This window comes from Nannobrachium achirus (genome assembly GCF_963921795.1).
Source record: "Nannobrachium achirus genome assembly, chromosome: 18".
In the NCBI taxonomy this organism is placed as follows: domain Eukaryota; kingdom Metazoa; phylum Chordata; class Actinopteri; order Myctophiformes; family Myctophidae; genus Nannobrachium; species Nannobrachium achirus.
In genome coordinates, this window is record NC_137825.1 from 27,026,305 (window position 1) to 27,044,509 (window position 18,205).

At 43.2% G+C, this 18,205-nt stretch overlaps 1 protein-coding gene across 4 annotated transcripts in view; it reads right to left on the minus strand.

Annotated features, from left to right (window-relative positions):
• LOC308303646 (uncharacterized protein) overlaps positions 1-18,205 on the minus strand; it is a 68,465-nt gene that overhangs the window by 12,954 nt on the left and 37,306 nt on the right. For all 4 annotated transcript variants that reach the window (XM_080748086.1, XM_080748085.1, XM_080748084.1 and 1 more), the window contains 7 exons: positions 18,029-18,085; positions 10,782-10,868; positions 9,848-10,093; positions 8,354-8,471; positions 5,295-5,422; positions 3,376-3,572; positions 668-800 (listed from right to left, as the gene is read on the minus strand). In XM_080748086.1, coding sequence (XP_080604212.1) covers positions 668-800; positions 3,376-3,572; positions 5,295-5,422; positions 8,354-8,471; positions 9,848-10,093; positions 10,782-10,868; positions 18,029-18,085 — 966 coding nt within the window. The remainder of the gene's footprint in view (positions 1-667; positions 801-3,375; positions 3,573-5,294; positions 5,423-8,353; positions 8,472-9,847; positions 10,094-10,781; positions 10,869-18,028; positions 18,086-18,205) is intronic.

An 18,205-nucleotide genomic window follows, 5' to 3' on the forward strand; every position in this document is an offset into this window, starting at 1 on the left:
AGCTAAGGGCTAAGGTGGAGTCTTAAGAGGTGAGACTTCAGACCATGGTGGAAGCTAGGGAGTGAGTCTGTAGTTTTAATTGTAATGGGGAGTTTATTCCACAGTTTGAGGGCCAGGAGGGCGAATAGTCTAGGACGAGTGGATCGTTGTCCTGGGGTATTTAGCGAGGGTTCTGTCAGCTTACCTGTGTTAGCTGATCTGAGTGAACGGGTGGGGTTGTAGGTATCATCATTAAGATATTTAGTTATTATGGCTGACCAGGTTTTTGTAGCATGTTAGACTATCAAACAGTGCTGTATTAACACAGTACAAACATAAAATGTTTCATATTATTATTTAGATAGAAGGGCAACAGATAAATCATTTATCTTATAAATTATTATTTAGATAAAATACATTTTATTTGCAGTAGCTCAGAAATCTAAGTAAAACAGCAATCTCTAATTCATTATTAAAAAGAAGAGAGGGCTGAAGACAGGGCTTTTGGGAAACCTTCCGTTTGCTCCGCTCAGTCCAGGGATTCATTTCTCAGAATGGTTTCGTTTTTTGTTGGTGCTCTGCTCTCTGACTTTTTTATTTCTTTTTTGCCTATATCTGTCCTTTGTCTCCTTTCTTTTTAGTGCGACTACTGCTGTAACTGCCACTGGCGACTGAAAGGTCCGTCTACCTTCTCCAGGTCCATGCAGAGGTCCTCCACCTCCCCCTGCAGCCTCTGCTTGGTCTTCTCCAGCGAGGAGCACTTGGCCTGGGTGGCCTCCACCGCCTCCTCCGCCTCCTGCAGCCGCGACGCCAGCTTCTTCCTGCAGAGGGCGCACATGGTGTTTGGACGGAGCATTGATTGAGACTTAACCCATTTTAGGCCTAGAATTATTGACTGCTTTACAAGCTCACAGCGCGGAGCTTGTAGATCTGCTATTTTTGAAAAGTCGTGAAAATGTGTGAAAATATTTGAATATATTATGCCTTTTTTAAGCGAACGTTTGTAACTCAAATTTTGCTTCTGGGGAGTCCCCTGGAACTAAATATTTTGAGATAGGGGTCCGTGGCCAAATACATATCATTTTGTGGGTCCTTCACATGAAAAGGTTTGAGAACCACTGACATAGAAACATAGGTTTCTTTTTTTTTAAAAACCTTAGAAGGATTCAAAAGACACTTATAGAATCGGGTCAAAATTGGGTAAAAACTCTAATGTTCACAATTTTTCAAAAATAGCAGATCTACAAGCTCATATATCTGCTATTTTTCAATAGTTAAAGTATAAAATAATTATAATACACAACACAGTGTACCCGTTCTGAATGGCTTGAACATCTGCATGATTTCTTGTAAATGTTGCAGTGTAATACTTGCATTATGCAATTCTTGGAATCGTACAAATGGAACCAAAACGACCCTTACAGGTCCTTCTGCAGGTTCATTTTTATTTTATTTTTTTTCTCTATAATTTTTATCCCACAATTTTGTAACCCATTTTTTCACCCAGTGCTAATTGCCTATGTAATCCTGGGCTCTGCTTTCCCTCTGCCACGCCTGGGGAGACAACGGACTGACCTCATGCTTCCTTCTATGCATGAGGAGTCCAAGTTGCTTCTTTTCACCTGACAGTGGAGATTTCCCTGGTTTGGACGTAGCGCGTGGAAGGAACACGTTATTCCAACCAGTTCCTTTCCCCTCCATCAGGCGCCCCGGCTGGCCAGGGGGAGGCATTATTGAGACCAGGATTACGTGGATGTTTTTGTGAGGGTATCAACCCTAGGAGACACGGGGAGAACATGCAAACTCCACACAGAAAGGTCCTATCGCCAACCCCACCTAGGGTGTGGGCGCTGATGACGCGGAGGAGGAACACGCCGCCAGCGCCCACAGCATCCCCCGGCGGGAATCGAACCCAGGACCTTCTAGCTGTGAGGCGAAGCGCTAACCACTGCGCCACCGTGCCCCCTCGGTTCATTTGGTTTTAAAATGTAGATTGCGGTGCCAGAGATACAAACATCATATCAAATGGGGGTCCGTGGCCTAATGCATATAAACCCGGTGGTCATTGAAATGAAAAAGGTTGAGAATCACTGATCTACGGTACATGTCATCAAGCAAATGTTTATTATGAACTCAGAGAAAAAGAATCACCCGCACTTTCAGATGAAGTTTCAGGAGTCTAGAGATCAGCAACAGTAACTGCTGATGCCGATTAAAGACTCCTGAAACTCAAGAATCTGCATCCAGTTCAACCTCAAGACTGCCCTTTGAATTGAGCGCGCCTTTCGCGACCTGAAGCCGATTCTATGAATGCCTTCTAAATGCAAACAGTTTTCTGAAAAACATATATGGCTATATCAGTGGTGCTCAAATCTTTTCATTTCAAGGATCCATCTAAAAATATTAGAGAAAAGATGGTCGCTTTCAAATATGTTTTGCACAAATTTTGCACAAAGTGGTTAAAATCTATATCAGGGGTCTTCAACGTGTTCAGGCCAAGGACCCCTTAGTTGAGAGAGAGATGAAGCAGGGACCCCCACAATGTGTTCATAGATATAGTTTCATTGTTTGACAGCACGATCAACAGTGTATTTTGGACTCATGTTAACTCATTCCCTGCCAGGCCCGATAGTCCCGAGATTATTCCAATGTCTTTCCCCGCCAGGCCCGGTAGTCCCGAGAATTAAAAAAAAATTAAAAAAAAAAAAAAAAAAAATTTTGACCCCCAAAAATGGAGTAGGCATGATAGCAATCGCGAAATTGCATGTTTAACCCCCATAGCAACCCCATCTTTCAAGCATGGCAGCCATTTTGGCAGCCATCTTTGTTAAACATAGTGGCTGTTATCTCATGAATGCCTGAACGGATTTCCATTCGGATTTTTTTGTTTGAAAGCTGTGAGCAATGTGGACACACGTGGTGCATTATCTAGGCATGGGTGTGCATGATCCGTGCACACCCAATTACATGGAAGTCTATGGAGACGAATGGCAGGTGGGAGTACGGAGGTATGTTAAAATGGCGGTCAATGTGTTAATGTGTGTTTTCAGATATATACTTAATACTTAATAAACTTGACCTTTCACTGTACTTAGTCTGTTCTTTCCCCCTCCAAAGCTCTTTGCCGAAAATAGACGATAGCGCGAGGCGTTGTGAGCTTGTAGATCTGCTATTTTGGGCTAAAGTTATCAGAATATGGACGCTAGGGTTCAAGTGGTTAATATAAGAAAGGGGGAAAAAAACAAGTTCCTATCACACAAAGATTTGGAGGACCCCCTGTAGTAACTCTGAGGACCCCCTAGGGGTCCTGGATCCCCTGTTGAAGACCCCTGATCTATATGTTTAAATCTCCGGGTTTCAAAGGGTTCTCTATGAAGCCAGGTGCCCAGGTCTTACTTGGCCTCCTCCAGCTCGTCAGCGTGGCTCATGGACTCGGCCTCGTACTTGGACCTCCAGGTGGTCACCTCGCTGTTGAGCTTGGACACCAGGCGCTGGAGCTCCATCTTGCTCTCCTGCTCCTCCTCCAGCTGCTCCTTCAGCACCTCGCACTCCTGCCGCACGGTGCCCAGGTTGGTGCTCAGCGCCTGCTTCACCTGGGAGGGAGACACAGTAGGGATGGGACCATAATGAACAATTCATTATTGTGACCCAAAAAAATCACAAAGATTTACGATATTATGGTGATATAATCAAAAGAATAATGGGTGTTGGGGGATTATGCCAAAAAATAGCAGATCTACAAGCTCACAGCGCGTCAGAACGCGATGCGTTGTGAGCATGTAGATCAGCTATTTTTTGCTAAAGAGATTTGGTAGAGAGTGAAAAAAATAATAATTATAGAGGGTGTAAGTACTGGATATGCAGCTCGGCAAATAAAAGGTGAATTGATCCCAGTGCATGAAGGAGGACGATTTCACGATAGATGAAAGTGGTTTTTTTTATCACGATAAACATTATCGTCCCATCGCTAAGACACAGACAAAAGGTTCAAGGTTTCACTCTAAGAAAGACAAACTCTAGGGGGATTGTGTAGTTTTTGATATGTTTGGTGTTTTTTTTTTTTTTTTTTACTCTTCTGTGTAGTTGGCTAGACGCTGGAAGGACCCAAGAGTAGGGAATATTTTCAGGTCTAGAGAGGGGGCCCTGTCCATGATGGGGACAAACCCCTCAGTTTAGTTAGAGAGGGTAGGGGGTAGTCGCCCCTAGGTGGAAGTCCTGTGTGTGTGTGTGTTTGTGTTAGTGTGTAGTAGTTTGTTTGTGAGTGCGTGTATGGCATGACATTTGGATGTTAACATTATATTGGACATAAACAGGTAGAACAGATGAGGGGAGATAAGTGAATAACTGATGGTTAATATTATGGGAATTATTTGAACAAAGGATGGTTAACAAGATGTGTATAGTGTCAATGAATGTAAATGTGATTAACTCTCCAGTATAAGGAGAAAGGGTGTAACGACGGACATGATGGTGGAAATGTTCTAATGAAAATGAAGATGGACTTGTGAAAAGGAAAAGAGAAAAAAAGGGAAAAAATAAGACAAAAAAGTAAAGCCTGTATATGAACAGTATGATGATGATTAATGTGAAGAGATGATGGATGCCATGGTGTATTTGTTTGTGTGAAAAAATCAATAAAAATTGAGTGAAAAAAAAAAAAAGAAAGACAAACTCAAAGAGTTAAATTAACGCTCCAGATTCTACTTAAAAAGACATATTATGTGAAAGGGCCTTTCTGTGTGGAGTTGGCATGTTCACCCCGTGTCTCCTAGGGTAGGTACCCCTCACAAAAAACATGCAGTAATCCTGGTCTCTCTATACTGCCTCCCCCTGGCCAGCTGGGGCGCCTGATTGTGGAAAAGGAACTGGTTGGAATAACGTGTTCCTTCTATGCACTACGTATGTGTGTGTGTGTGTGTGTGTGTGTGTGTGTGTGTGTGTGTGTGTGTGTGTGTGTGTGTGTATATATATTTATATATATATACTGCCGCTTACATGGATATACCGATATAACGTCACTTTAAATTGTCTGTCTGTTCGCCACAAACATTGCTCACATGCATGATGACAAATGCATAATGCTGCAAAATTGTACACAAACGTTCACGAGCGCAGAGACAGAAAGACAGACACACACGCAGGCACGCACGTACGCATGCGAGCACACACATACACAGACACACACACACACAGACACACACACACACACACACACACACACACACACACACACACACACACACACACACACACACACACACACACACACACACACACACACACACACACACACACACACACACACACACACACACCTTGACTTCTTCATCCAGATGTTTCTTGAGATCTTCGTGCTGTGACTGGACCAGGGTCTTGGTACGGCCCAGTTGGCTGACTCTGCTCTCTGCCTCCTCCAGCTGTCTGCTCAGGTCTGTGCTGTCAGCTGACACAACGTGACACGGTGTCAGTCAATGATAACAACACAGTGGAAGTATAGCAGAGATACCAACACAACCTAAAGGAACATTTATACTAAACTGATCCTTATTGGTTGATCTTGCAATAAACAGTGGGAGCAAGTCTAAAAGGGTGCGGACTCTGCTTGTCCTCATTACCAGAGTGGATGTGCAAGCTGTACTTTTCTAATTTCTACTTCTGTACTGCTCAACCAAAATGATGTATTACTATTTTTGACAAACAAAATGGTGGTACGACCAAGTGTGAATATTAAGGAATATGCTGTTGTGAAACAACATCAAATCTAATGAAATGTATTTAGAAAGCATATTTCAAATCAAACCTTGGTTCTAAGTGGAGCGGTGAATTTGAGCAGCTATACCCTGTGTGTCTAGGCTGTGCAACAGTGCCCTTCTCAATCTGTTCCTGTCAGTACAATACAGTACTGGTGTTTCTAGGCTGCGCAACAGTTCTGGTCACCCTAAAGGTATTGCAGCTATTTATGCTGAACGGGACAGGTGGACAGGGCATGACGGAGACACACAAAGCTATCCATTGGGAGCATTGCTCCACTGCTCAAAGTGACCAAAGTGATGTAGAGTATAACCATGGCCATCAACAACAATTTAGAAGCCCAAATAAACAGTCAGCTATAAGATTCTAAATCAAACATCTCAGTTACGATTCAAATGCTAATGAAGTGAGCCGGGCTATTCATAAGTTAATTAAGCGTTCCGCGAAGCATGGCCAATGTGACCCTGGGTGTACAAACAGACACCAATTGACTAATCACAGTCTGGACAGATGCAGACAATACAGACAAAGCCAGACATATGAGCGGTTAGCTCAAAGAGTATTGAGTCTGGATTTTAACATTAAGTGGAGAGAGCTGATAGGGAGAGGAATGCTGTTCCACATAGTCTAGGCACTGCGACAGCAAAGGTGCAGAGTTTAGTTGTCACTTGTCAGGACAGCTAGTAACCCCAAGTCAGCTGGCCTGATTGACCTGGAGGTAGTGTGAGAGGTTAAAAGGTCAGCCATGTAAGAAAGGACCAGCCCGCTTAGGACTTCATAAACGAACAGGAGAATCTTAAAATTGATTCTAAACACCACTGGCAGGTCGGCAGCCAGTGAAGAAAGGGGTAATTATATGGTCCCTCTTTCTGGTACCAGTCAAGAGCCTGGCGTTGTGTTTTGGACCAGTTGCAGGCAGGACATGGACGACTGGCTAGGGAAGTGTGTGTATATGGAATTGCAATAGTCCAAACAGGATGATATGAGAGCATGGGTGATGGTCTCAAGGTGAGGGACAGAGAGAAATGGCTTGATTTCTTTCAGTGGAACTGTTTTTACTACTACATTTACCTGCTTTGTCAAATTAAAACGTGCAATCTAAGAATACTCAAAGATTTTTGACCTGGATGGTTGTACACGTTGCACATTCACATTCAACTGTCTGGCCTACCCTTTCCAACACTGTGCACTCATCACACGACAACAACACTCTGTTCTGCAAAGCACGGCGTATCATCTGCATCACCTGATCAGCCCTCCATAACCACTAGAACACTCTGCCATCACCTGATCTGCATTTGTGTAGGAGTTTTACTGTAACATGTTTTGTCTTGTAATGTTGGACCTGTGAGCTGGCAAACACATTTCCTCTCTGAAGATTACAGAAAATGATTATGATTATGATATGATTATCAAGAGATAATAGATAATTGTATTGTTTTCTAAGATCAATTCTTCAGTATGATGAGGATATGGGTTTCATTGTGTGGATTAAAAGGCAATGGGATTCACGAAAGGCTTTGTAACTGGACATTTATATCAAAGTGTTTATATCAAGTGTTTGTGGCTAGTTTCAAGGACACTTGAGGCCATGATACCACCGTTGCATGCCTTGATTAGCTTAAACAACGAACGAGATGAAAACCATTCCTTTTCCACACAGTAAAATAGCCCGCGTTAATGTAACCATTTGTAACTCCGAGACTTGTACGAATGTAACCAAAATGGACTGAGGATTTTACATGTGCAGTAAGTGATAATGAAATTTGGGTCTGTTTCCTATTGCTGTGCACTGGACTGGGACTAAGTATGCATGGCTTCTGGCCATTTGAACCAAACTGAAGAGATGTCATCATGCTGTAAGGGGACACCTTACACTGCAGCTCTCTCTCCTTCCTACTCTACAGTACACAGTTAATTTCACTCAGAGAGTATACAATACACAATTTGTACACTCTGAGTTACAAATCGTTAAAAGCTCCATAGCACGATGGTGTCGCTTGCCGACAAGAACTGATTTTCAAGCTAACTAATCGCATCAGACTTTAGGATACATTGAACTTTAGGATCTGAAGACACTTTACACTTTGCGTGTAATGGACGGAGCACACAGTACACATGTTATTTGGGGGTTGGCCAAATCCACCATTGACTGGGTTTTGGTGTTTGAGAGATGGATTGTGTACACTGTACAGTATACACTATACAGTGTTAAATTATTTTTATCGTCACTGTCAGACAGAAACCTTGTATCTTCAAGTTTCAAATTTCTATGTTTTTTCGTAAATTAAAGCCCTACTACGTTATACAACAGCGCCGCACAAAAGTAGTGAAAATAGTAGATCTACAAGCACACAACGGCTCGCAAGCCGTTGTGCTTGCAGATCAGCTATTTTTTACTATTTTATGTCTTTCACCTCTCAAGCTCCCGAGCTACGAAAAGGAGCCAATTCCACTTAAAGAAGGACATTTGCTGGCACTTCCTATTCCAACTCACGCATGTGACGTTACCTCCCATCTCTATTCACACGTACTAGCACATGATGTCACTGTAACTAAAAGAATGTGCGTGTGTGTGTGTGTGTGTGTGTGTGTGTGTGTGTGTGTGTGTGTGTGTGTGTACCTGTCAGTCTGTTCTTGGCCACGTTGACCTCTGTGAGCGCCCTCTGCAGGTCATCTCCTCTGGTGTGAGCCTCGGAGAGCTGCTCTTCAACCTTCTTCAGCTGAATGTCTGTGGATGCCTGAGGAACAACACGCACACACACGCACGCACGCACGCACACACACACACACACACACACACACACACACACACACACACACACACACACACACACACACACACCACACACACACACACACACACACAGCAGCTGACTCAATATTACGGTAAACCGGAATTGGCAAACCTGATATACAGTTGCCAGCCCTCTAGCAAAGTGCTATAATAAAAACATATCTTCATCCTTGATGTTCAGCTCACGAATCAAAATTCCATCATAAAACAAAGAACGGATGTTTTTCACAGACGTGTCATAACTCGACTAACGCAGCTGCGGCTTATAAAAATTAACCGTGGGTATGTTTGATTCGGGTGTACCCGTTAGCAAGCATTGACAATTAGCCTATGCATAAATAGGCTACTATGGACTATTGTCAATGCTTGCTCTTGGGTGCACCTAAATCAAACGAACCCCACCATTAATTTTAACAGCTGCAGCTGCGTTTACCCTGCTATGACACGTCTGTGAAAAGCTTCTATTATAGAAAGTGGAGGAAGAAGGGAGGTGGAATTTAGGGATTATGGGGACTACAGGTGCTAGAGATACAGACAGCACCCAGGGGTGTCGCACCAAATTCTGGGCCCTGGGTACAAGGATTCACTGTTTTGTGCTTTAACTATTGAAAAATAGCAGATATACAAGATCTGTAGATCTGCAATTTTTGAAAAATCGTGAAAATTTGTGCAAGTCTTTGAAGGTTTTTTGAAAGACCTATGTTTCTATGTCAGTGGTGCTGGCTGTGAGCTTGTATATCTGCTATTTTTCAATTGCTAAAGTATAAGATAATTAAGGCCCCTCCACCCTGGGCCCTAGTAACTCAGTCCCACTGCCCCACTGCCCATTGTAGACTACTTAGACTACTGATCATTGTGAATATATACTGTATATATATCCGTGCACTGTCTGCATCGAGTAACCTCGATACATGAAACCCCTTTCAATTGTACATATTTAATTTTGATTGTACTATATTGATTGTTATATCTGCTTTGGCAGCTTTGTAAACGTATGTTTTCTCATGCCAATAAATCCCTTTTGAATTTAATTTAATTGAAATTGAGAGAGAGAGGGAGAGAGAGAGAGAGAGAGAGAGAGAGAGAGAGAGAGAGAGAGAGAGCAGAGGCGTCAATTGGGTATGGCAAGCTAGGGCAGCTGCCATACCTTGGCTACAGGGGGAAAAACAATAAAATGTACTTCTTAAAATAAATTCATCATGCCTGTTGCTAAGGTAGGGCAACATGACTGGTGTCTTGCACACGTGCCCATGTTGCCATACCTTAGCTTTTGCTGAACTGACGCCACTGAGAGAGAGAGAGAGGGGGCGGGAGAGAGACCTTTGACTTCTGCAGGGTGTCCAGGGTGGCGGCCAGGTCCTCCACCTCCATCCTCAGGTGGTGCTTGTCCTTCTCCAGCTTGGCGCGGGTCCTCTGCAGGCTCTCGCACTGCTCCGCCAGCTCCGCCATGGCGTCGCCGTGGCGCCGCCTCAGTGCCGCCGCCAAGGCTTCCGACTGCACCGAGCTCTCCTCCAGGTCCCGCCTCAGCCGAAGGAGCTCCGCCTCACGCTTCTTGTTCACCTCCATCTGTCAGTGGCAACGGACGGACCGCTGTTTAAAACCCCTTAAGACCTGAGGCCGAGTCTACAAAGTTTCTCCTTAGTCCGGCTGCCAACAGGCCTTTTTGGCTTAAGTATGAAATTTGCTATATTGTTATTTTTGTATTGGCCTAAAATGTCTATATACATTATATACACTACAGTACATTCATGAAACCACCTGCTCACCGCCTGTCAGCATTGAGGAAATTATTTTGCTTAAAAAAGAAAGAAAGTGATGACTCATCACTAAACCATACTTTTGTGGGGATGTTTTTAGCCCAAGGAATGTTTTCATGCCAAACAAATGCTTGCAATGGATTCAGAATAATTAAAAACCCCTAGTTTACAAGAGCTCATAGCGCAGCACTCGGTGCTGCGCTGATAACTCATGCCATGGAGACTTGAGTTCAATTATATTTTTAGTTTTTTGTCGCATTCCTAAGACCTAAGAAAATTGATTACAATGAATTGATTACAATGAATTTACCCCCATTGATTCCGGATGGGGGTCCCCATCCGGAATCAATGGGGGTAAATTTGCTATAATCAAAATGTTCTCTTACGAATGCGACAAACACAAAAAATATATAATTGAACTCAAGTCTCCATGGCGAGAGTAATCGATAGAAGAAGAAAAAAATCATTTTGGGGGTGAGCTTTGTAATGTGGGCTACCTGTGAGGCAGTGGCTCCCCCGGCCTCCTCCAGACGGTCCGTGAGGTCATCCAATTCTCTGGTTAGATCCGCTCTCTGCTTCTCCACCTGTCCAACATGATCACATTTAATAATCCTTCTCCACCTGACCAACATGATCACATTTAATAATCCTTCTCCACCTGACCAACATGATCACATTTAATAATCCTTCTCCACCTGACCAACATGATCACATTTAATAATCCTTCTCCACCTGACCAACATGATCACATTTAATAATCCTTCTCCACCTGTCCAACATGATCACATTTAATAATCCTTCTCCACCTGACCAACATGATCACATTTAATAATCCTTCTCCACCTGTCCAACATGATCACATTTAATAATCCTTCTCCACCTGACCAACATGATCACATTTAATAATCCTTCTCCACCTGTCCAACATGATCACATTTAATAATCCTTCTCCACCTGTCCAACATGATCACATTTAATAATCCTTCTCCACCTGACCAACATGATCACATTTAATAATCATTCTCCACTTGACCAACATGATCACATTTAATAATCCTTCTCCACCTGACCAACATGATCACATTTAATAATCCTTCTCCACCTGTCCAACATGAGCACATTTAATAATCCTTCTCCACCTGTCCAACATGAGCACATTTAATAATCCTTCTCCACCTGACCAACATGATCACATTTAATAATCCTTCTCCACCTGACCAACATTATCACATTTAATAATCCTTCTCCACCTGTCCAACATGATCACATTTAATAATCCTTCTCCACCTGTCCAACATGATCACATTTAATAATCCTTCTCCACCTGACCAACATGATCACATTTAATAATCCTTCTCCACCTGTCCAACATGAGCACATTTAATAATCCTTCTCCACCTGTCCAACATGATCACATTTAATAATCCTTCTCCACCTGTCCAACATGATCACATTTAATAATCCTTCTCCACCTGACCAACATTATCACATTTAATAATCCTTCTCCACCTGTCCAACATGATCACATTTAATAATCCTTCTCCACCTGTCCAACATGATCACATTTAATAATCCTTCTCCACCTGACCAACATGATCACATTTAATAATCCTTCTCCACCTGTCCAACATGAGCACATTTAATAATCCTTCTCCACCTGACCAACATGATCACATTTAAAGGGGCCACACCATGCTTTTAAAAATATATATTTTATATAAATATTGGTCCATAATACGGTTTTATACAGGTTTTAGCCTAAACAACCACTCGGATATTGAAATTTCATGTTCTGTGGGACTGAGTTACTAGAGCCCAAGGTGGAGGGGCCCTAGTAACTTTAGCTATTGAAAAATAGCAGATATACAAGCTCACTGCGAGCTTGTAGATCTGCTATTTTTGAAAAGTCGCGAAAATGTGTGCAAATCTTTGAATAGGCCTATATGTTTTTAAAGCAAAACATTTGTAACTCAAATTTTGCTTTTGGGGGGTCCCTGGAACTAAATATTTTGAGATGGGGGTCCGTGGCCAAATACATATCATCTTGGGGGTCCTTGACATGAAAACGTTTGAGCACCACGGACATGGAAACATAGGTTTCTTGCACACATTTTCAAAATGTTTCAAAAATAGTAGATCTACAAGCTCGCAGAGCGGCACTCGGTTCTTCTTTGGACAGGATGCATGGTTCTTTGGACAGGATATTTAAGCAGCAGTGGGTCGCGGCGTGATTGACAGCCGACAACAGGAAGTGATCCGTCTAGGGGTCAGAGGTCAGGAGACTATAGCAGGTGTCCAAATCAGAGCGCTGCGGGGGTTAGCTCCTGTTGCATAGTCTGCATACGATCTGCAAACCTCCATTTCCTGGACATGTTATCCAGTTGTCTGCTCACACTCACAGCCAAATGACCTGCGGCGTGGAATCCTATCACATATCCAGGGGCGTCACAAGGGGGGGGGGGGGGGGAGTTGGACTGAGGGCCCAAGGTGGAGGGGCCTTAATTATTTTATACTTTAGCTGTTGAAAAATAGCAGATCTACAGGCTCACAGCACTGCACCGAGTGCAGCTTGTAGATCTGCTATTTTTCGTGAAAATGTGTGCAAATCTTTGAATATATGTATTTTTTTAAGCAAACATTTATAACTTAAATTTAGCTTCTGGGGAGTCCCTGGAACTAAATATTTTGAGATAGGGGTCTGTGGCCGAATACATATCATTTTGGGGGTCCTTCACGTGAAAAGGTTTGAGCACCACTGACATGGAAACATAGGTTTTTCCAAAAACCTGTCTGCATCGAAATATTCAAAGACTTAGGAAAAATAACAGATCTACAAGCTCGCAGCGCAGCACTCGGTGCCGCGCTGTGAGCCTCTATATCTGCTATTTTTCAATAGTTAAAGCACAAAATAATGCGTAATAATGCGTTCACAGTCTAAATGGGTTTAAACCCCCTCCCCCTATGAAGAACATTCATGGGAGGGCCCGCAGTGAATCCTTGTACCCAGGGACCAGAATTTGGTGAGACACCCCTGCAGATATCCATTCTTTTGTTGGATGCTGGTATTCCATGTATTTGACATTGCAGGGGCCTGAACATATGGGGCTTTTTAAAACACCTTTATTTGACAGCTCATGTCATGCTTATATCGGACTGAGCTTCGCCACAAAAAATCAAAATATACGTGTTATTTATATTTGCTACACATGAATGAGTCAACCTGCATTAAACCGGGATATTACAAGCTCCAGAACTGCCAGTTTCTGAACAACAATAAAAAGATTCTCACGCTCAAACACAGCAAAGAACACATGGAGTGATTTTATCAGTCTATAACGGCCAGGCTGTTAAACGTACAAACAGCCAGCGCTCTGCCGGAGTTGAAAGCACTTGTTTTGACATAAATCTTTTACGGCTATTTTAAAGACAGACGTGTATGTTGGGTCTGGTCTGTAAAAAACCCTGGAGTCTCGGGCCTCCCAGATAGCAGAGGACGAGGCACGGCGGTCCGTGTAACCCCCAGGCTAAACAAGAGAAAACAGATGAACACTTGATTCAAACCTCTGGGGATGCAAGGAATATCCTCTTTCAGATATGCCCTTGGGACATCAAACCCTACCTAGAGGCATTTGACCCAGCTGCAGTGGTGCAAGTAACATCTTTCAGTATTTGGTTTAAAGTGTCGAGCACATGACTTTCACTCCGCTACATTTCAAACTGATTTTTTTGTTTTACTTTTGATTTGACTACTTTTCTAGGAAGGAACTCTTAGGACCCTCACATACAAAAACACATTACGAATTAATCTTGTTTCAAATACAAGTGAAAATACCCGATCTACAAGCTATTGCGGAGCGTTGCGGGCTTGCAGATCTGCCACTTTCAGCAATGCGTTGGTATTAAAAAGAAGATGCACTTCTTAAATAGTACTTTTGAACACTTGAGTATTTACTTGAGCACATCGTCTCTGTCGGGCGGAAACCTCATTGTGTCCAAATTCAAAAATAGCAAAAGTAACAGATCGCTTTTGTGTGACGCTGTAGTATGATCAAGGGGTCTTCAACGTTTTCAGGCCAAGGACCCCTTAGTTGAGAGAGAGATGAAGCAGGGACCCCCCATAACCTGTTCATAGATTCCATATAGTTTCATTGTTTAACAGCACAATTGTCAGTGTATTTTGGATTCATGTAAATTTGTGTTTTCAGATATTTAACCACACTTGAACTGTCAATACTCAATAAACGTAACCTTTCACTGCACTTAGTCTGCTCTTTTTCCCCTCTACACCAAAGCTCTTTGCCGAAAATAGCCGATCTACAAGCTCACAACGCCTCGCAGCGCGAGGCGTTGTGAGCTTGTAGATCGGCTATTTTTGGCTAAAGTTCTCAGAATATGGATACTAGGGTTCAAGTGGTTAATATATCTATCACTCTGAGGACCCCCTAGGGGTCCCGGACCCCCTGTTGAAGACCCCTGAAGTAGGGCATTTATTTAACACACAAAAAAAAGTTTGAATATGGAGATAAGAGGTTTCTTTTCCCACAGCAGCGGTATATACTTTGTCCACCAGCACTGACCCCGGCTGGAGGGTGTGGAGGGGTTAAGCAGGCTGTCTTTGACACAGTCATGCCCGGCTCTCTCATCGCTCTCCTCCACACCACTGACAGTGTGTCAACATCCAGCAGGGCTCCGCAACACTCGGCGCCATTGACGCACTAACAGCAGGTTAATGCCACGTTACACAAAGGTGGGAGATCCGTCTTTGTTTGAGTGTGAGGGTGCAAAAGTGTATGTGTGTTTGTATGTTCAGTGAAAATGCGTGCGTACGTGCACACACACACACACACACATGTATACTTATGCTATGTGGGAGTGCACTGAACATTGTAACTCCACGCGAGTGTGCATGTGAATATGCATAGCTGTGCACATGCATATGTGTGCGTATGAGTGTGCATTCGTGCGTGCGTGTGCGTGTCTATGTGAGCATTCCAGTTGGGAGAAAAATCCAGTGGAAAACAGTGCTGTCTGTCAGTTGCCCCATCTCCTGATGCTATCTCCCCTATGAGACGCAAGGGAGGAGTGTCTTAACAATGGGGAGCCTGTGTGCTGTAGTGGTATGTTGTGTTTGAGCTTCTCGCAAAGGCCCAGTCAGTGGAGCTGATAAAGCCACGCATGTCTCAACCTGCATGTCCCCCCCGCCCCACGCTGTGGGCTCCAGAAAGGGCCAGGCACTCAGGCAGGGACCTTGTGCACAGGGGCGTCACAAGGGGGGGAAAAGTGGTACTGAGTTACCAGGGCCCAAGATGGAGGGGCCTTAATTATTTCATACTTTAGCGATTGAAAAATAGCAGAGTATACAAGCTCGCTGTGCGGCACTGAGAGTGCCACACTGCGAGCTTGTAGATCTGCTATTTTTGAAAAGTCCTGAAAATGTGTGCAAATCTTTGAATATATGTATTTTTAAGCGAACATTTTGTAACTCAAATTTTGGGGGTCCTTCACATGAAAAAGTTTGAGCATCACTGACATAGAAACATAGTTCTTTCAAAAAACCTTAGAAGGATTTGAAATATTCAAAGACTTGCACAAATTTTCAAGAGTTTTCAAAAATAGCAGATGCAGCACTGCACTTGGTGCCACACTGTGAGCTTGTAGATCTACTATATTTCAATAGTTAAAGCACAAAAGATTGCGTAATAATGCGTTCCCAGTCTAAATGGGTTAAAATCCTTGTACCCAGGGCCCACAATTTGGTGTGACGCCCCTGCTTGTGCCATTAGCAATACCACCCAGAGAGGTAGGAAAACAGACCCTCCAGGCCCGCCGCTGCTCCATGCTTTTTGACTCTCATCCACTTAGGGTGAAATATGTACCTTTCCATCTCTGCCTCTACTTCATGTAACATGGAAATTGTCAGTCAGTCATAAGAGGGGATGACTATAATATGTCCCGTGTCTTAATTAAACACACACACACACACTTGAGGACAAGCCTTGTTTAAACCAACAAGCAGTTAAAACTGCCAACAGAGTGAGTAACATATATAACAATATCAAGCACTAGGAATATCATTTTGGCACATTTGCCATGCTGATAACCAAAGCTATCTCTCAAGTGTCTCATGTGAATGCATGTGTGCATGCATAGAGGGACGGACGGACAGAAAGAAAGAAAGAAAGAAAGAAAGAAAGAAAGAAAGAAGGAAGGATTTGGGGTTCCCTCTTGGCCTGTGGTGTTGCCCTGTCTGTTAATTAGAAACACAAGGCATCTCCTCTTAGTTTATTATCACAGGTGCAGATGGTTTGGGGGTGACTAGAGGCACATCACCATCCTATGCACCTCACTGATCAGTGCCATGACCCCCGTCTGCACTTTCTATTTTCTCTCTCTCTCTCTCTCTCTCTCTCTCTCTCTCTCTCTCTCCTTCACATCCCTCGCTCTCCCCTTCACATCCCTCACTCTACTCGTGTCGTGCTCTGTAAATAGCAGATCTATAAGCTCGCTGTTGCGAGCTCTCCTATTCACGGCGTGCAACACCAGCATGCAACTAAACGTATTCATGTGAACGACCTGACCTCCAAATGTATATGTATTTGGCCGCGGATCCACATCTGAAAAGGTTTTGTGCCAGGGACCAACCACCATACAAGATTTGTTTAAAAAATATTCAACATTCTTCAATATTATATTCTTTTTGAAGCGGTGAAAGCCGCTTTCAAGGAGTGGCTTTGTGTGTCCCGTGCATGCAGAATTGAGGATTGGTCAAGCTTCACATGACAATTTGGCCCTCCAGACAAAATCATTCATTCATTCAGAATTCATAAAAATATAGAACTAAAGCACATAGAAAGTATAGATCTAGAAAACAGAATGTATAGATCTAGAACACAGATTTCATAGATCTAGAACACATAGAATAAAAATTCACCGCTTCACTTCAAACCGAGGTTTGATTTTTTCAAGATTATTTGAAAATGGCAGATCTACAGGCTTACAACGTGTTGCAGTGCGAAGTGCTGTAGAAAATGTGAAAATAGCAGATGTAGTTGTGATGTGAATCAGGAGGTATAAGGAGGATGTAGCTACCATTTTCCTGAGCGCTCCCCTGTAGAGAGCGCCACTGGCATTGCCACGGTCTAAACCGCAGCCAGTGGTGGAGTAGAAGTACAATTATTGAAAATGGGAAATACTCAAGTAAAGTACAAATACTCAAAACTTATGTAGTCTACAAGTTACTTTACACTACTGTTTACACCGCAGCTAATGGCGGCAGCGCCCTCTACATGTAGCAGGGTGTCAGTCAGGAAATCGTTCTATGGGCTTCTTAAGCCGTGACATCATTTTGTAGTCCGGTGCCAAGCAGATTTATTGTCAATATGGGCAGTGCTGTGTCCCTCGCTATTTCAACAGATCCGAGACAAAAATAACGACTAAAGTATAATTCTACCACTTTCCTGTCAACAAGAAAGAGAAGAAAAATTAGCTTATAGTAAAAAGATTCACGGGCGCTGGTGCCTCTTGGCACCAGAATTTCTCCTCCGCCTACAAAATGATGATGTCAGACTTAAGAGGCCCATAGTGAATCTGGAGGTTATAAGGAGGTTGTATAGTGAATCTGGAGGTATCAGGATGTGTACCTCCTAATAATCAGAAGGTATCGTTGTGTACATGGGTATTAGGTATCAGAATGTACACCTCCTACAGTCAGAAGGAGGTGTACTGTGTCTGTACGCTACTGTACCTTGGCTCTCATGGCCCTCTCTGCCTCCAGCTCCTCCTCCAACTCCTCGACGCGCGCCTGCAGAGGAGAGAGAAAAGAAAAACACCAAGACGTCAAACAGCAGTAATAATTTGGATCACGTTATAGGGCCGGGATGAAATGAATGGGAAAAAAAAACGACTGTAATTGGTTTTATTG